The 14,616-nt window shown below is 36.7% G+C and overlaps 1 protein-coding gene across 8 annotated transcripts in view; it reads right to left on the reverse strand.

Moving 5' to 3' along the window:
- Positions 1–14,616, reverse strand: part of TRPM6 (transient receptor potential cation channel subfamily M member 6) — a 163,738-nt gene that overhangs the window by 73,884 nt on the left and 75,238 nt on the right. For 6 of the 8 annotated variants that reach the window (XM_063787774.1, XM_016960960.4, XM_063787773.1 and 3 more), the window contains exons 12-17: positions 14,298–14,432; positions 12,814–12,867; positions 10,029–10,169; positions 5,786–5,878; positions 3,887–4,164; positions 2,249–2,477 (exon numbers count right to left, since the gene is read on the reverse strand). In XM_063787774.1, coding sequence (XP_063643844.1) covers positions 2,249–2,477; positions 3,887–4,164; positions 5,786–5,878; positions 10,029–10,169; positions 12,814–12,867; positions 14,298–14,432 — 930 coding nt within the window. The remainder of the gene's footprint in view (positions 1–2,248; positions 2,478–3,886; positions 4,165–5,785; positions 5,879–10,028; positions 10,170–12,813; positions 12,868–14,297; positions 14,433–14,616) is intronic. The other 2 variants (XM_009456736.5, XM_016960963.4) reach the window with 2 other exon arrangements.

Raw genomic sequence — 14,616 nt, forward strand, 5'->3', positions numbered from 1 at the left:
ACAAGTTTTTTTCATTATATTGCTATTATTCATTAATTACTAACAGTCTTTTCAAAAAAAAATTTTAAGTTCAACTTGTATGGCCTTCCAAGGTAAAGAGTTTAAAAGATTTACTAAATGCTCTGATATCAACTTGATGAACACTACTTCTTTCAAGCTAAAAGTAGGCCTTAGTATTCTAGTATTCAGTGATGAAAAAGAAGATTTAAATTGACTAGTTGGCATTCATTATTAAGTATGGTAAACCGAAGTCATATCCTTGTCAACCTTCTTTTTTTTTTCATGATGAAATTATCTTTTGTCATCCTGTTTTAAAGCTTGATCTCCTATGAAGATTCTCTGGACTTTCTCCAGTTCTAATAGGATTTTATTTGTGCGTTTGTTTTTTGTCCAGATGTACAACCCAAAATACATGCAATCTTCTAGGTCTGGAAAAATCGCAGTTACCATGCCCAGTGGTAATATTGTACTAATTAATCTCTAGACAACTTCCTGAAGAGGCCCCACATTCTGTTGCCCTTGTGCATTGCAGAACAGCTGGCTTATGAAATAGTATTTGACAACATCAGTATCCCATCTCTAAGGGATTTGATGGAGCATTACAATGAGTTTTCCCATCCACATCTCTCTACATGGTTTTCCTACAGTATTCTTCTACTTGGAATTAGCCTAGCCAGGACATCTCACAATTATTTGCAAATGTGTTTCTAAAACTCACCAACCAAGCACTGATAAAGTAGCATCTAAACACTGGAGAAGAATGTTTACTGCAGCTTAGAGACTTTAAGTAGCTAACTCAGCCTTTTTTATTATTAACTCACTCTATGTTTTGGGGCAAAACATTTAGTCTTACTTCACAAGTCTCCTTTTTGGTATGAAGTATATGAAGAACAAGAATTCATTAAGTTCTCAGAAATAAGGATTTCTAGTAAACTAGAGTATATACAGGACAGAAACATAGGAAAATTATTTCTCAAACTACCAGCTATCTATATCTTATCTCACTCCCTGAACATTGAACTTATGTAGCTAGAGGTGAACCCATTCACATCTCTGATTCCTCAGTTCCAAGGGTGCAATCAAAGCAAATCATTGGAGAACTTCTGAAAACAATTATTGTTTCTGATATTTTCTTTAAAAGGATTTATGTTGAGATCCTTTTTGGTTGACATTTCTCTTATTTCTATAATTTCATCAGTGGAAAAATAGTCATGTTTGGGACACATCATATTTTTAAGAACTCTAGGAAAAATAAAATTAAAATATAAAATACAGACTTATGTAGTTCTTAATAGTCACTCTTTGTCTCCTTTTATTTATTTGGTTTCATAAGTATATGTACTCCTTAAGCTTGTCCATAACCTAAAGCCTTTAGACTTAGGTTTGATGTCAAAGATTAAATGTCCTTAGCAGTCAACTAAATTATTCTTGATAATTTAAGATAATAGATGAGGCTGAGAAATTTGAGATGGTTAGTCATATGAACAAATGTATTGGAGGGCAGCCTTATGAAACAGTCACTTATTCTCTCAAAAAAAAAAAACACACACACATACACACACACACATTGGGTGAGCAGAACAACAGAAGTTATTAATTCTATTTAGTTTATTATCTGTTAGTATTCTTACACTGAGAAAAAAATTCAGTAAAAAGTCTCATTGACTTTTGTTGTAATTATTGGAGGCAATAGCAACTAGTAATAATGAAATCTTGCATGTTTGTCTATGCTTTTAACGTGTAAGCACCCTCACCTTTGTGGTGGACAGGGCAGGTAAAATTATACCCATTTTTCAAAAGGAAACTGTGGCCATGGGAGATAAAAGTCATCTTCACAGATTCCTCTGGGAAGACCCCAGATCTTCTGTGAGAATCAAATATATCAACTGGGATGTGAGGGCGATCTGGCTGTGACATCTGTCACCCCATTGATCGCCAGGGTTGATTCAGCTGATCTGGCTGGCTAGGCAGGTGTCCCCTTCCTCCCTCACCACTCCATGTGCATCCCTCCCAAAGCTGCGTGCTCTGTCGCTCAGTCGCAGAAGACGACCATCCCCGATAGAGGAAGACCAATCTTCCGTCAAGGGTATACGAGTAGCTGCAGTCCCCTGCTAGAACCTCCAAATGAGCTCTCAAATATATTAACTGGTTTTCCTGAAGACACAATTCTGGAACAAAATGTAACTCGAGTACAGAATTTTATACAAGACTAACATTAAACTCCATAAGACAAGTAAAGTAAATTTACCTTTAACCAAGAGTTTTTCCTCATTTTCAGCCTCCCCATCCACATGTCTGTCAGTAGCATCTGGGTACAAGTATGTGAAACAAAGGGTCGTAATCCTCCCGACACGGCCAGTTTCAGGCAGGTCGAATTGCTCCAGTTCCTGAGTTCATACGTCAACAGCGTCATGGCCATGCGCTCATTCTGCTTGAATGCCTTCTCCAACAAGTCCAGAGCCAGCTGGCCAAACTGTCTGCCATGACGGTGGCCAATTAAGAAAACAAAGGCAGGTGAGAGAGCTGCATTATTAGAAACATTTTAGAACATTTAGAAACATTGTAAAAGATTGGATGTGAGGCTCAGAAAATATCAATTCATAAGGCTTCCTTAAAAAAAAAAAAAAAAAAGCCAACAACACCAAACAGCAACTTAATAATCTTAGTTTCCAGAAACTATTTGAAAGGAATTACAGCTCAGGAAAGGGATTTTTCTCCCTTTCCTGAAGGAACAGAACTAGGAGGTTTACATTGTAGCATACAGAATTTAATTTACACCTGAGCTATTCATAGGGAGTAGCCACTCCACACTATTGGACATAGCTTGGTTTGGGACTTATACATAGGCTTATACATAGCTTGGTTTGTATGGGACTCCCTGATAAAACCTAATAAAGTGTTTTTTGTTTTTTGTTTTTTTGACAAAAAAAACTATTCAGAACCCAACTAGCAAGTAAGGAAAGCTGTGGAGTCACTTGTTTTTTTAAGATTTTATAAAATATCTACATGACTTAAGAAAGCTATAGACCTAGACCTAGAGACACCCCCATGTGATTTTCGAGGAGAATGTTTCCTCTGAAAGGTAGACATTGTCATGCTCTGGAATTTGTCTTTTTGGTAGAGACAGGGTCTTGCTGTGTTGCCCAGGCTGGTCTTGAACTCCTGGCCTCAATCAATCCTCCCACCTTGGTGTCCCAAAGTGCTGAGATTAAAGGTGTGAGCCACTGCACCCAGCCTGGGAATTTTTTTTTTTTTTTTTTTTTTATTGACGGAGTCTCACTCTGTCGCCAGGCTGGAGTGCAGTGGCACGATCTCAGTTCACTGCAACCTCTGCCTCCAGCCTGGGAATTTTTACATCAAAATTATAAATTAGTTTCCATTGATTCTAGCTTTCATTCTTTCTTCATTACTATAACACTTTAGTAACTTCAAAACCAAAAGCATTTTTAACTTCTATTTTCCACCATTACTCTCTGGCTCTTTAAGACAATGCATTTATTTGTTTTCCCACCTGAGAGACACTTAATGAAAACAATGTCTTAATTTAATTTAGCATCAAAGACTTCTAGAGTTAGGGGGAGCTTTCAAAATCATTAATTGAACATTTCATAGTTAGGAAACTAAAGCCCCGAAATCTGGTCAACTGACTTGTCTAATTAGTCAACAGCTGGACTAGAACCCAAGTCCCCTGACTTGAAGGTCACCTCTCTTTTCTTTACTTCACAAAGCTCCTTAGAATACCTGAAGACCCTTTTAACAGGAGAGTCCATAAAATGCATGGCGGTAAGTCCATTTGTCCTACAAGTTTAAAGATGAGAGAGATAAAAGTGTCTAACCATTCTAAGAAGTGTTGATGTTTAGTATGAAGTGAAGAGAGAACACTTACTTTGAGTAATTCTTCAACTCTTCTGAGGCATCATCCACCATGTGACTCTCCTTAGCTTCATGGGCCATTGCCCGGTAGAGGATACACGCAATCACGGCTTTAACCGTGGCCTCCTCTCCATGCTGCCAGAAGAACATGGCCATCTTCTGCCTTTTCATCAGCACAGCCCAAACCAGCAGGTCATTGTAAGGGTAAAGAAAGCCAGTAGACTCAGGGTCATCTGATACATTTTGTTCTTTTGACTTCTTCCTTGATTTATGAAGGACTATAGACTTTTCCTGTTGGAAAATAAAATAGAAATGAGTTTTCAAATACTCAGATGTATGATGTTTTACCTAATTCAACACAGCAGGTGTCCTAGAGATTTTTTTTAATCACTACTAAAAAAGAGATGGAAATAATAATAAGATTTTACAAGCCAGCAAGCAAAATTTAGACCATAAAAGGTAATCTACTTCTTGTTGCATTTAACAGATCCAGAGTCCCTGAACTGATATATCTTAAGGTCATTTAGCATAACTTAAAGCAGTGCCTCTTTAGGATATACCCAGAGTGCTTAATTGAATTTGAAAGATGGGTGGGTAGGGGGAGATATAATAATGCCTGAGAAATGGTTCCATCTTCCTCAAAGTAATAACCACAGAGCAGTACGATGAGTGCTGAAATAGAGACTACATGACAACTTTTAGTTTCTCAAGGAAATGGGTCGAAATAGCGTATTGGATACATGGGAGTGATGTATTTTTAAAAAGCTCTAACCTCACTTAGCAAATAGATTCATTATCTTCCCTTTGGGAAAACATCCCTAGTGTAGCCAACATGTATCCAAATAGATTGATTTGAAGTTTCTTTTCCTTTATTCTGATTATATTTATCAGCAAAGGTAATAGGTGATCATGAAATACCATTCTCCACCTGATAAATCCCCATTCATCATGCCATTCTACCTCCTCACATAATCCTGTATCATCACTTTGTGTGTCTTTATCTCTGGGCTCATCATACTGCACTACGGTTATGACTTTGAGGAAGATGAGACCATTTCTCGGACACAATTATATCCTCCCCTCCCCACCCACCTTCCAAGTTCAACCAAGCACTCAGTATAATGCCTGGCAAATACTAAAGATTCAATAATTGCTCCTTTTAATTTGAGAGGTCTTAGCAAAAAATTATAATCCATTTCCTCTATTTCTATAAATAAAAGGAATTCATGTTCATTGATGATGACCAAGAGTAATTTTATAAAATACCTCTTTCATACCAGGAGCTATGGAAAGCAAACCTCTTTCAGCTAACATAATAACCATTTGCATGGAAATTCTTGAGCAAAAGCATTTATTCTCAGAGTAAAGTGGGACTGGAGGAGTATGAGACTAGGAGGAATAACAATGTTGTACACACAAACACACACACACACACTCATCATCATTGTCATACTGTAATATTAGATTCATAATAATTTCAAGAAAGCCTCAAAAAGGAAAAAATTTAAAAAAAAAGATGCAAAAAGTCAATGCGACAGAGAAGCGAAGGAAAAGAAGGAAACAGACTTCACATCCAACTGGCCTTAGGGAACAGCACATAAGAGTATGGTGTTGGGTTAATGATCACATTTTTTAAGTACCATCCCATAGATCACCTGACTGAGTCACTGCCTAGACACAGCAGGGATAGCAGCAAGGAAGAGAGGCTAAAGTGCAAGTCCAGAGAATCACTGTGCCTTTGCTTACTGTTGTTACCGGACAGCTGTGTTATGCTTTTGACTTGCACCATCTGTTTATGGCACTTATAAATGGTCCCTCTATTTGCACCTCCCTTTCTTTGATGTAAATGAAGAAACAGTCTCGAGCTGCAAAAAACATTTTCCTTTCAAGTCGAAAAACAAGTAAATGGTACCTTGAATTTGTATGGCTGTGCAGTTCTAATGAACTGGGAGTGCAGCGTACTTTCTGCAGACTCATTTCTATTTCCTGAGGAGTGTCTCTGGTGCTGGGAAAGGTTTTGAACAAAGCTGGTCACTCTCTGGCACATGTTATTATTTTATTTTTAAAATAAAACAAAAGGAGGGGAGATTATAGTGGTAACAATATTTTATTTCTAGACAATAATGAAAACCAAATATAATGTTGTGTCCTACCAAATATCCATGCCTCTGTTTCTCATCCATGATTAGCACCCAACAAGAGCCTCTAATGATCTCATTGTGCATTTTGTTATTTCCTAACATCTTAGAGAACACACTCTTTTGTTCCCTATTATATATCTGCATACCTTCACTACGTGGAAATTCCATTAGAATGAATGGATGTTCTCTCCCTGGAATGAGTTCAAAATAGGCAATAAAGATTTACAGTTCTGATAAGAAAAAATTCCCATTCACAAGCAGTTCCAAGGTTAAGGTTAAGTCAGAAAGTTATGGAATTTCTCAGGTATTATATAATATCTCCACTGGAACTCCAGTGGCCAGGCCCAGTAACAACGCAACTCATTGCCATTAGCAGGAAGTTTTCATCAACGAGATACAAAAACAAAAAGAAGCATTCTTAAAGGGACTAACATAAAATATGATAAAAACCATAAGCTTGCCTGATCTCTATTTCTACAGAGATCCTGAAGAGATTGAAAAAGAAGAGCAGGCTGCTGCTGCAAACGCGGTGACCAAGGAGGAATTTCAGGGTGAATGGACTGCTTCAGCTCCTGAGTTCACTGCTACTCAGCCTGAGGTTACAAACTGGTCTGAAGGCATGCAGGTGCCCTCTGTGACTATTCAGCAGTTCCCTACTGAAGACTGGAGCGCTCAGCCTGCCATGGAAGACCGGTCTGCAGCTCCCACTGCTCAGGCCACTGAATGGGTAGAAGCAACCACTGAATGGTCTTAAGCTGCCCTTGCACGGGCTCGTAAGCAACATGGAAATAAGCTTAATGTAAAATAAACATCAGTTTCTAAAAAAAGAAAAGTCCGAAGCACAAAAAATCCCAAAATATGCACATAGCAAATGAATGATTATAAATATTTATGGAAAATAAAGTTTAAAGAGGGAGAACTTTTTAATAGAAAAATAATAAAAATTTTGTTTGAAATGTCATCTTAAACAATTAAAGACTAATTAAAATTAGTTTAATTTTACATTAGCTGTAACAAAGGTTAAATGATCATTGCAACTGAGCACAACTCCTTCAAATGAGCAAAGACTGAATCAAGTAATTTTTCTAACATAATTGGATAAAATCTCCAATCCTAATTTGTGGTTAACTTTAGAGGCAAAACCACAAACAGGATGCTTTTGGCATGAATGTTTCCATTTTTCCTAAGGCCTCTCTTAGTTTTTGATACTTAAGTCATTCTCCTAGGAAGAAATACAGATTCATTTTCACCTTGCTATTGATTTGGAAGATCATCCGCAAACCTATGCTCCCTAATGCAATTTCTTAAAAAGGAATGTCTTCACTTGTTGAGGGAGAATGCTTACCACTAGATAATCTGCCCACACTAAGAGCCCACAGGTTCAGTAAAGAGTGGCTCTGGCCGCTAATCCCAGAAATTACTCCCTCATTACTGAGGAAACTTATAAAGAAAATAGAAACAATTTTCAGACAATGCTACTCCAGAACCAAATGAGGAGGCCATAGAACTGAGATGTTGCTTAAGTAATATGTCTCAGAATGTGACAAATACGTGCTATCTGTGAATGTGAATTTTTCACATTTTCACCTGGACGAAAATTTGAAAGTTGAAGTTTAAGATCATTGGTGTCCTTAAAGCAAACTATACCTGGGTGACTGTGGCAGGGATGCCCAGGAGCCCCAGGCAGGCATTAGGGTGGTATAATGACTTGGGGATGAGGAGGAGGTGAGGAGAGCCCTAGTTGGTTTTTCTTAAGTATCGAAAAGACGACTGGAAAAAAAAAAAGTGCCTGCCTATTTTGAGGTTGGAAGTCTTAATACAGAAAACACAAAGAGTCAAATGCAAGCAAGCAGTAGTTAGACCAGTTCAGAAAAGCTGGAACTGCTTAAATTGAAACCCTCACAGCTGAATCAGAAAGCATTGTGAATGTTGATTGGATATTTCATTATATTAAGGAATTATTCATTGATTATATTAAGGAATTATTCATTTTTTATGTATGGTAATGGCATCATAATTACATTTTCCTAAGTACATTTCATTTAGAGATATTCACAAGAATTTATGAATGAAATGATATGATGTAAGATTTGATCTTAAATAATCTGGGGGCAGGAGGTTGGCCATTGTTGCTGTTATTGAAACTGAGTGATAGGTACATGTGGATTCATTATACTATTCTCTATTTTTGTATGTTTAAAATTTTCCATTAAAAAATACAACTGAGAAAAAAAACCATAGGCTTTTTAAAAATTTATTGTATTTATTTATTTATTTATTTATTTATTTAGAGACTGGATCTCACCGTGTTGCCCAGGCTGGTCTCGAATTCCTGGGCTCAAGCAATCCTCCTGCCTTGGCCTCCCAAAGTCTTGGGATTACAGGCGTGAGCCACCATGCCCAGCCCAAACTACAGGCTTTGAACTGCTTTATTTAAGTTTCTGTTTTGTTGATAAAAATTGAACATAGAAATGATGAGGTGAAGACTTTTTAAAGGCAACACCCAAATTATTATTACTATTGTAATATAGAATTAATAGTGTCATTATAGTAATTATCATAATGACCATTATTACTAACGATGACTCTGCACCCTCTGTGTACCAGGAACATGGATTTTTCATATATTATTTAATCCTTCTGACAAATTTATAAAAGGGTCATTACTATTCCCATTTATAGATGAGGAAACATGCACAGAGAAGTTAAGCTTATTGTTCAAGATTACACAGCTACTAAAGAGCAAAATTGGAGGCAGTCCTAGCCAGATGTCTCTTGACTCCAAAATCATGTGCTTGTAACTACTACAGTCTAGTTTAATATGACACACAATAAACTCTGCACTCCACTGGAAGACAATCCAAGAAATGGGTGACTTCGTACTGGCAGGCCATTTAAAGAAAGGGCACTAAGGGAACTTCCCTAGCAAGCTCCACACTGGGCTGCACCAGCGCCACAGTCAGTCCTCCTACTTGTCACTGGGAACCTCACAGCAATGTCTGTTCTGTTTAAATGAAGTAGCTGATACCTCCTTAAGTGTATCCTTATGCCTTTGAAATCTTAATAAAGAACATTTTTCTGTGTCAGATTTGGCTTTCCTGTTTTGCTTTTTCATTTCTGAAAGCCAAGCTGGGCTTTCACGTCACTTGATTCTTTATAAAGGATCCCAAGTAGCTTGATATTCTAGGCTGTTTATGGAATCTTACCCCAAACTGCCTTTCCAGTCTCCTCCCTTAAAACCACATGACACTGATTCTCCAGCAACAAAGGTCTCCTTGTCACAGCAGAAACATACCTGAATATCCAAAGGCTGTGCCCTTTACTGCTCCTTCTCTTCTCTCAACAAAAATACCCAAAACTACATTTTCTAATCCTCCCCTCATCTTCTAATAAGAATGAGTCTCCTCAGGTTGCTAATCCATAATGGCAATTTCAAGAAATAGGCAATGTTTCCTCTGCTAACTACTAACCAACAACTCTAATTTTACATTCCTAGATTCTCAAAACTATCATGGAAAATAAAATATGTATCACTTATGTTTTTAAGGATATTCTACACGCATCTTTCAATATAATCACTACATGCTTATACCAAGTTTGTTATCTCCAGACTATGGACTAGGATGAGTTTACATATCTAATCTGATTAAGCTTTTGATATCAGTATTTTCGGAAGAAAAAAAGAAAAGAAAAAAAAGAACTAGTCATGTCTCCCTCTAACCTGCCTCATCACATTACTTCTATGTCACTATAGCATGTATTATATACTGTTTTGTATTATGGCTAGTTACTCATAAATCTGTTTAAGAGTTTCTAAACTTCTGATCCTTACGCATCCCAAGCCAACACTGCAACACTTAGTACAGTATACTTCACATACAGCAGATAACAAATGTCCATAAATAAAATGACCATTTTAGGAGCTATTTTTGTCTGAACTTCCAAGGCCATTTTTCCAAAACAACAATTCCTAATCATTCTCAATTTTACTTGGGCACTTTTCAATTACTCTACCTTGTATTTTCTGTAGAGGTTGTTGTAGAGGGCTCTGAAATGTTTTCTAGTGTAGTTGCTGCGATATGCTCTACCAATGAGGTATTCTACTACTAATCCAATGTCAATCAAGGTTATTCGGTAGCCTGAAAGAAGGGTATGCTGCAACAAAAACATGCAACGACTTTTAACTTTTAGTTATCTTCTTTCATTTCTCTTGCCATGCCATTAGAACATAATCAAATTAATTGCAAGAAGGTAGACATACCTTTTAAATATCTTTACAAACTGATTAATTTAAGTGACCAGCCATTGATACAATCTGCTAGTTCAGAAGGAAAAATATCTTAGCCTTAATGTTTTCTCATTTCATAGACATTAAATGTGTGCTTCCATCTATGCGTGCTCTCTCTCTCTTACTCTTGCTCTCACTCTCCTTATCATGCACACAAACATATATACACACACGTTTGAGTAAAATACATTTAAATATTTTTTATTCCATATTGAGTTCCTAATTGGAAGAGAAAAATATTAAACAAGTAGAAAAACAAACAAATAAATATGTATATAGAGAGTTTTTTAACTAGAAATAATATAGCTACTCCAACAGAAGTAAAATCTTAAAGTCTACACTGAATGTGTGTGATCCAAAATTAACATTGGGTTAGCTTTTCAGCTATCTTTGTTGAAATGGATATAACACTTTGCACTGCGTTGACTACATCATATGTAAAACAAGAATATGGGAGGAAGTAGAACAAATGAAAACAAGGAATATAGAATGACAAAGTCAAATTCGATACCAAAACATGAGGCTTATGCAGCCACGTTCTTCCTTGAATTGAACTTAATCCAGTATAGACAGTATAGTGTTTTCTATATTTCAGGGCATATTTGGGGGTCTTTGTGTCTATAATCCACTTTCCCTATGGTCCAAAATCCCACAGGTATTCAATACAAGGGTATTGAAGCTGTCAGCTTGCATGTCTGTCTTCCTTTACAGACTGTGTGAAAGGGTCTGTCTTTGTCTACCCAGAGTTTAGCATATGCACTTGGCCAAGCTGAGTAACTATGTGAAACTCCATACAGGCATACCTTAGAGATATTGCGGGTTCAGTTCGAGACCACCACAATAAAGAGAATATTGCAATAAAGCAAAACAAACAAACAAACAAACAAAACCATGAGGCTGTGCCAAGACAAGTGTTATGATTGGTTGGCAGGAGGGCTGAGTGGTAGATTTCCAAGTATGCGGGTCTTAGTCTAAATGAAAATTATTTTGACTACTTAAATTGCACCTTACTACCTCTTCATAACTGTTCACTTTTGAACTGCCCATTTATAGTAAATTTTTAAAGGCACACAGAGTGTTGAACAAGGTCTCTGAAATGAAGATTGTGACTAATATTCACAAAGCTTGGAACAAGAAATAAAGTTATATATGAATGAATGTAAATAATTTAATTTTTCTTTTTCACATGCATAATTTACTTTTTTCAAGGAATGCCAAAAGTAATGCTCTTATTGCTGCTAGTTAGAACATATTTAACCTAGTTCATCACTTTTTTTCAGTTTACTGTGGCACAGTTTAAAAAAATAAAATCATTTTTATATTGCATAAATCAATACAAACTAAATTTACATGAGCACGGACACTTTTGCTTACTGCTAATTTGCCAAGGAATAGGTGGAGCACGATGGCCCATGCCTGTAATCCCAGCACTTTGGGAGACCAAGGCGGGTGGATCACCTGAGGTCAGGAGTTCGAGACCAGCCTGGCCAACATGGTGAAACCCCATGTCTACCAAAAATACAGAAAAGTAGCCGGGTGTGGTGGCAGGCATCTGTAGTCCCAGCTATTCAGGAGGCTGAGGCAGGAGAATCGCTTGAACCAAGAGGCGGAGGTTGCAGTGAGCCAAGATCGCATCATTGCACTCCAGCCTGGGCAAGAGCAAAACTCCATCTCAAAAAAAAAAAAAAAAAAAAAAACAAGGATATGTCTTCCTTTCACTCTGGCTCTCTCTCTCTCCACGTCAACATAAACTGAAAGCTCACATTCCTTCTAACAAGATATCAGACTTTGGAAAAACAAGAGAATTTTAAAAATGTGCCTTGGATTTTAACCATAGTGACAAATAAATAAAAAGTACTCCCAATTTTCAGGGGATGTGGATAAAAGTCACTGGTAATGGAAAGAGAAGAAACTGAGGTATAAAAGTTTGTTAAAGTTGGAAGGCTTTGGTAACTAATGGGAAATCAAATACTTTAAGTTTGACCTAACTCACAGTTCAGTGAGAACACCATGAGCAAAACATGACCAAGAGTATAGAACAGGGAGGGGAACCACCTGACTGCCTAGAACAATGCAGACTCACAAAAGCAGCAAGAGTGCCGGAACTATCACTGATATCAAAAACAATGGAAATCACATATTAGTCCTCCAATAAGGATAACACAACCACAAAGTTCTTTATTTCCAGCTGGTATCATCATCATAGGCACCACCACGGTATCGGGGTAAGCTGAAGTTCTGATTAGAAGCATTGCATGTCTATGATTCATGGCTTTTTATTAGCAAATATCACCTAACTGATGGATCAAGTCTTTTAAAACATAAAGTAAATTAAGGAAAAAAGTGTACGAATGTGGTTTGTTGATGAACTTGTTCAAATCAAGGTAAAGAAGATAGGTAATTAACAAAACAATCCAAATCTGCATTTTACAAAGCAAAATTCAGTGACTCCTCCAACACAAAGCTAAGGCAATACACAAAGACATGTTCACGCCTTCTTAATTAGGTTACCTGTTTCACATCTTGGACGAGATGATGCAGGAGTGTATTAGTAGGTCCTTGTTTCTGAAATAAAGAACAAAAGGAAGAATTATTCTCTTTAATTACCATGTGCTGGGGGGTAAAACCTTTACTTCAGAATGCATAAGTAACTCAGAATACTGAAAATTGTGTTCAATATTTTTAGTAACAACGCTTAAGCCAATTAATTCTAAAGAAGGTGTTTTCCAAGAGAAGATGTATTTATATGAAATATTTTTCAAAGCAAGATGCAAATATGTAGATAATAAAGACTTTATGTGATAAGAGATAGAAATGAATCTTAGGTAATCTATTACTATCCTTTATCATACAATTACAAATCCTATCACACGAGCACATTCCAGCAACAAATATTTATTGAAAACTTACTATATTCAATCAGGGATTCAATGACAAATATAAGCACTATTTTCCTGGAGTGTTTATAATAATAGAAAAGAGTGGCTACTTACACTAAAAAATAACCAACAATATGTGTGGGCTCAAAAAGAGTTACAAATAATTGGTACTCTAGGAACAAATCACTGTGAACTAACTTCAGTAATCAAGAAGACAAGACTTGAATAAATCATTGAAGAAAGAATAAGATTTAAAGGACAAGGAAGGCTATTTCAAGAAGTGTCCATGGCTTGAGCAATTGGTGTTTTCACAGTGTGTAAGTCAGGCTAGTTTCAACAAAGGGTTTACATGGGAAAGGTATAGGAACAGTATTTTAATAGTGGCCTTAGGTTGAGATACTTCCAATAACTCAATAAAAGGTAATTTGTTCTTATTCACAATTTAGTCTTTAACTATGTTTTTACTAGGATAAAATAGAATTGGTAAGAATGTTTCTCCTTTGGTTGAAGAGTCTATCTATAAACTATCTTTGTACAAGAATATTCAAGGAGATAAATAAGTCTTAAGCTGATTAATAAATAATTACCAGGCAAGGTGTCAGACCCCGGCAATGGAAAGTGACTGGCTTGCAGGTAGTAAGAATAATTTACTGACAACAGTATAGGTTTTGAAAAAGGAACGTTTTATTAGAAGGAAAGAATGCTGGAGAAGAGTGCAGAAGGGAGCTTCAGCAAGAGAGAACTGAGCTTACAGCAGTGGATTTTCCTCAGGAGTATTTATGGACCTTAAAGTGGGAGCTTAAGGGTAATTTGAACCATGTTAGCCATGTAGGTCATGATAAATGATTGCATTTGTAGCCATTTTGGTGCCTTCATGTCAGGAAGGGTTGCACAATGAGTTTTAACATGTATGCATTTTGAAGATGTACAGAAATTCTAGTTACTTATAAATGTTGGGGAAAGAAGCCTGGAACTAGATCCAGCTTCAGATAATAGGGAAGTCCAGCTACTTCTAATTTCCTCAGATAAGGAGTTTTGCCTCTGCATGGGCTGCTTGATGATCTTTGCTCTTCTCGAATCTGGAGGGAAATGATTGATGAAATGTTCCATACTCACTGTATTGTAGAGCTCTTCCAGTCGAGGGATGGTAAGAAAGCGATGGAGGTTCACTCCATATTCTATTAAGAGCTTCACAAAATCCACCCGATCCATCACTAAAGCATCTGACATTGCTTGTTCCAGGGCATCAGGCTTCAGAAAGCACAAATAAGAAATGTAAAGACAATTAAGAAAGTAGAAATAACTAAAGAATTACATGTTTTTGAACTCAAAATTACACAAACACAATAATTTTAAAATAAAATCCTGCCATCAGTGGGTACAGAAAAAAAAAAAGGAAAAAATTTAAATACAGTCTTACTAGGCCAGGCTCAGT

This window comes from Pan troglodytes, chromosome 11 (assembly GCF_028858775.2).
Source record: "Pan troglodytes isolate AG18354 chromosome 11, NHGRI_mPanTro3-v2.0_pri, whole genome shotgun sequence".
NCBI classification, from domain to species: Eukaryota; Metazoa; Chordata; class Mammalia; order Primates; family Hominidae; genus Pan; species Pan troglodytes.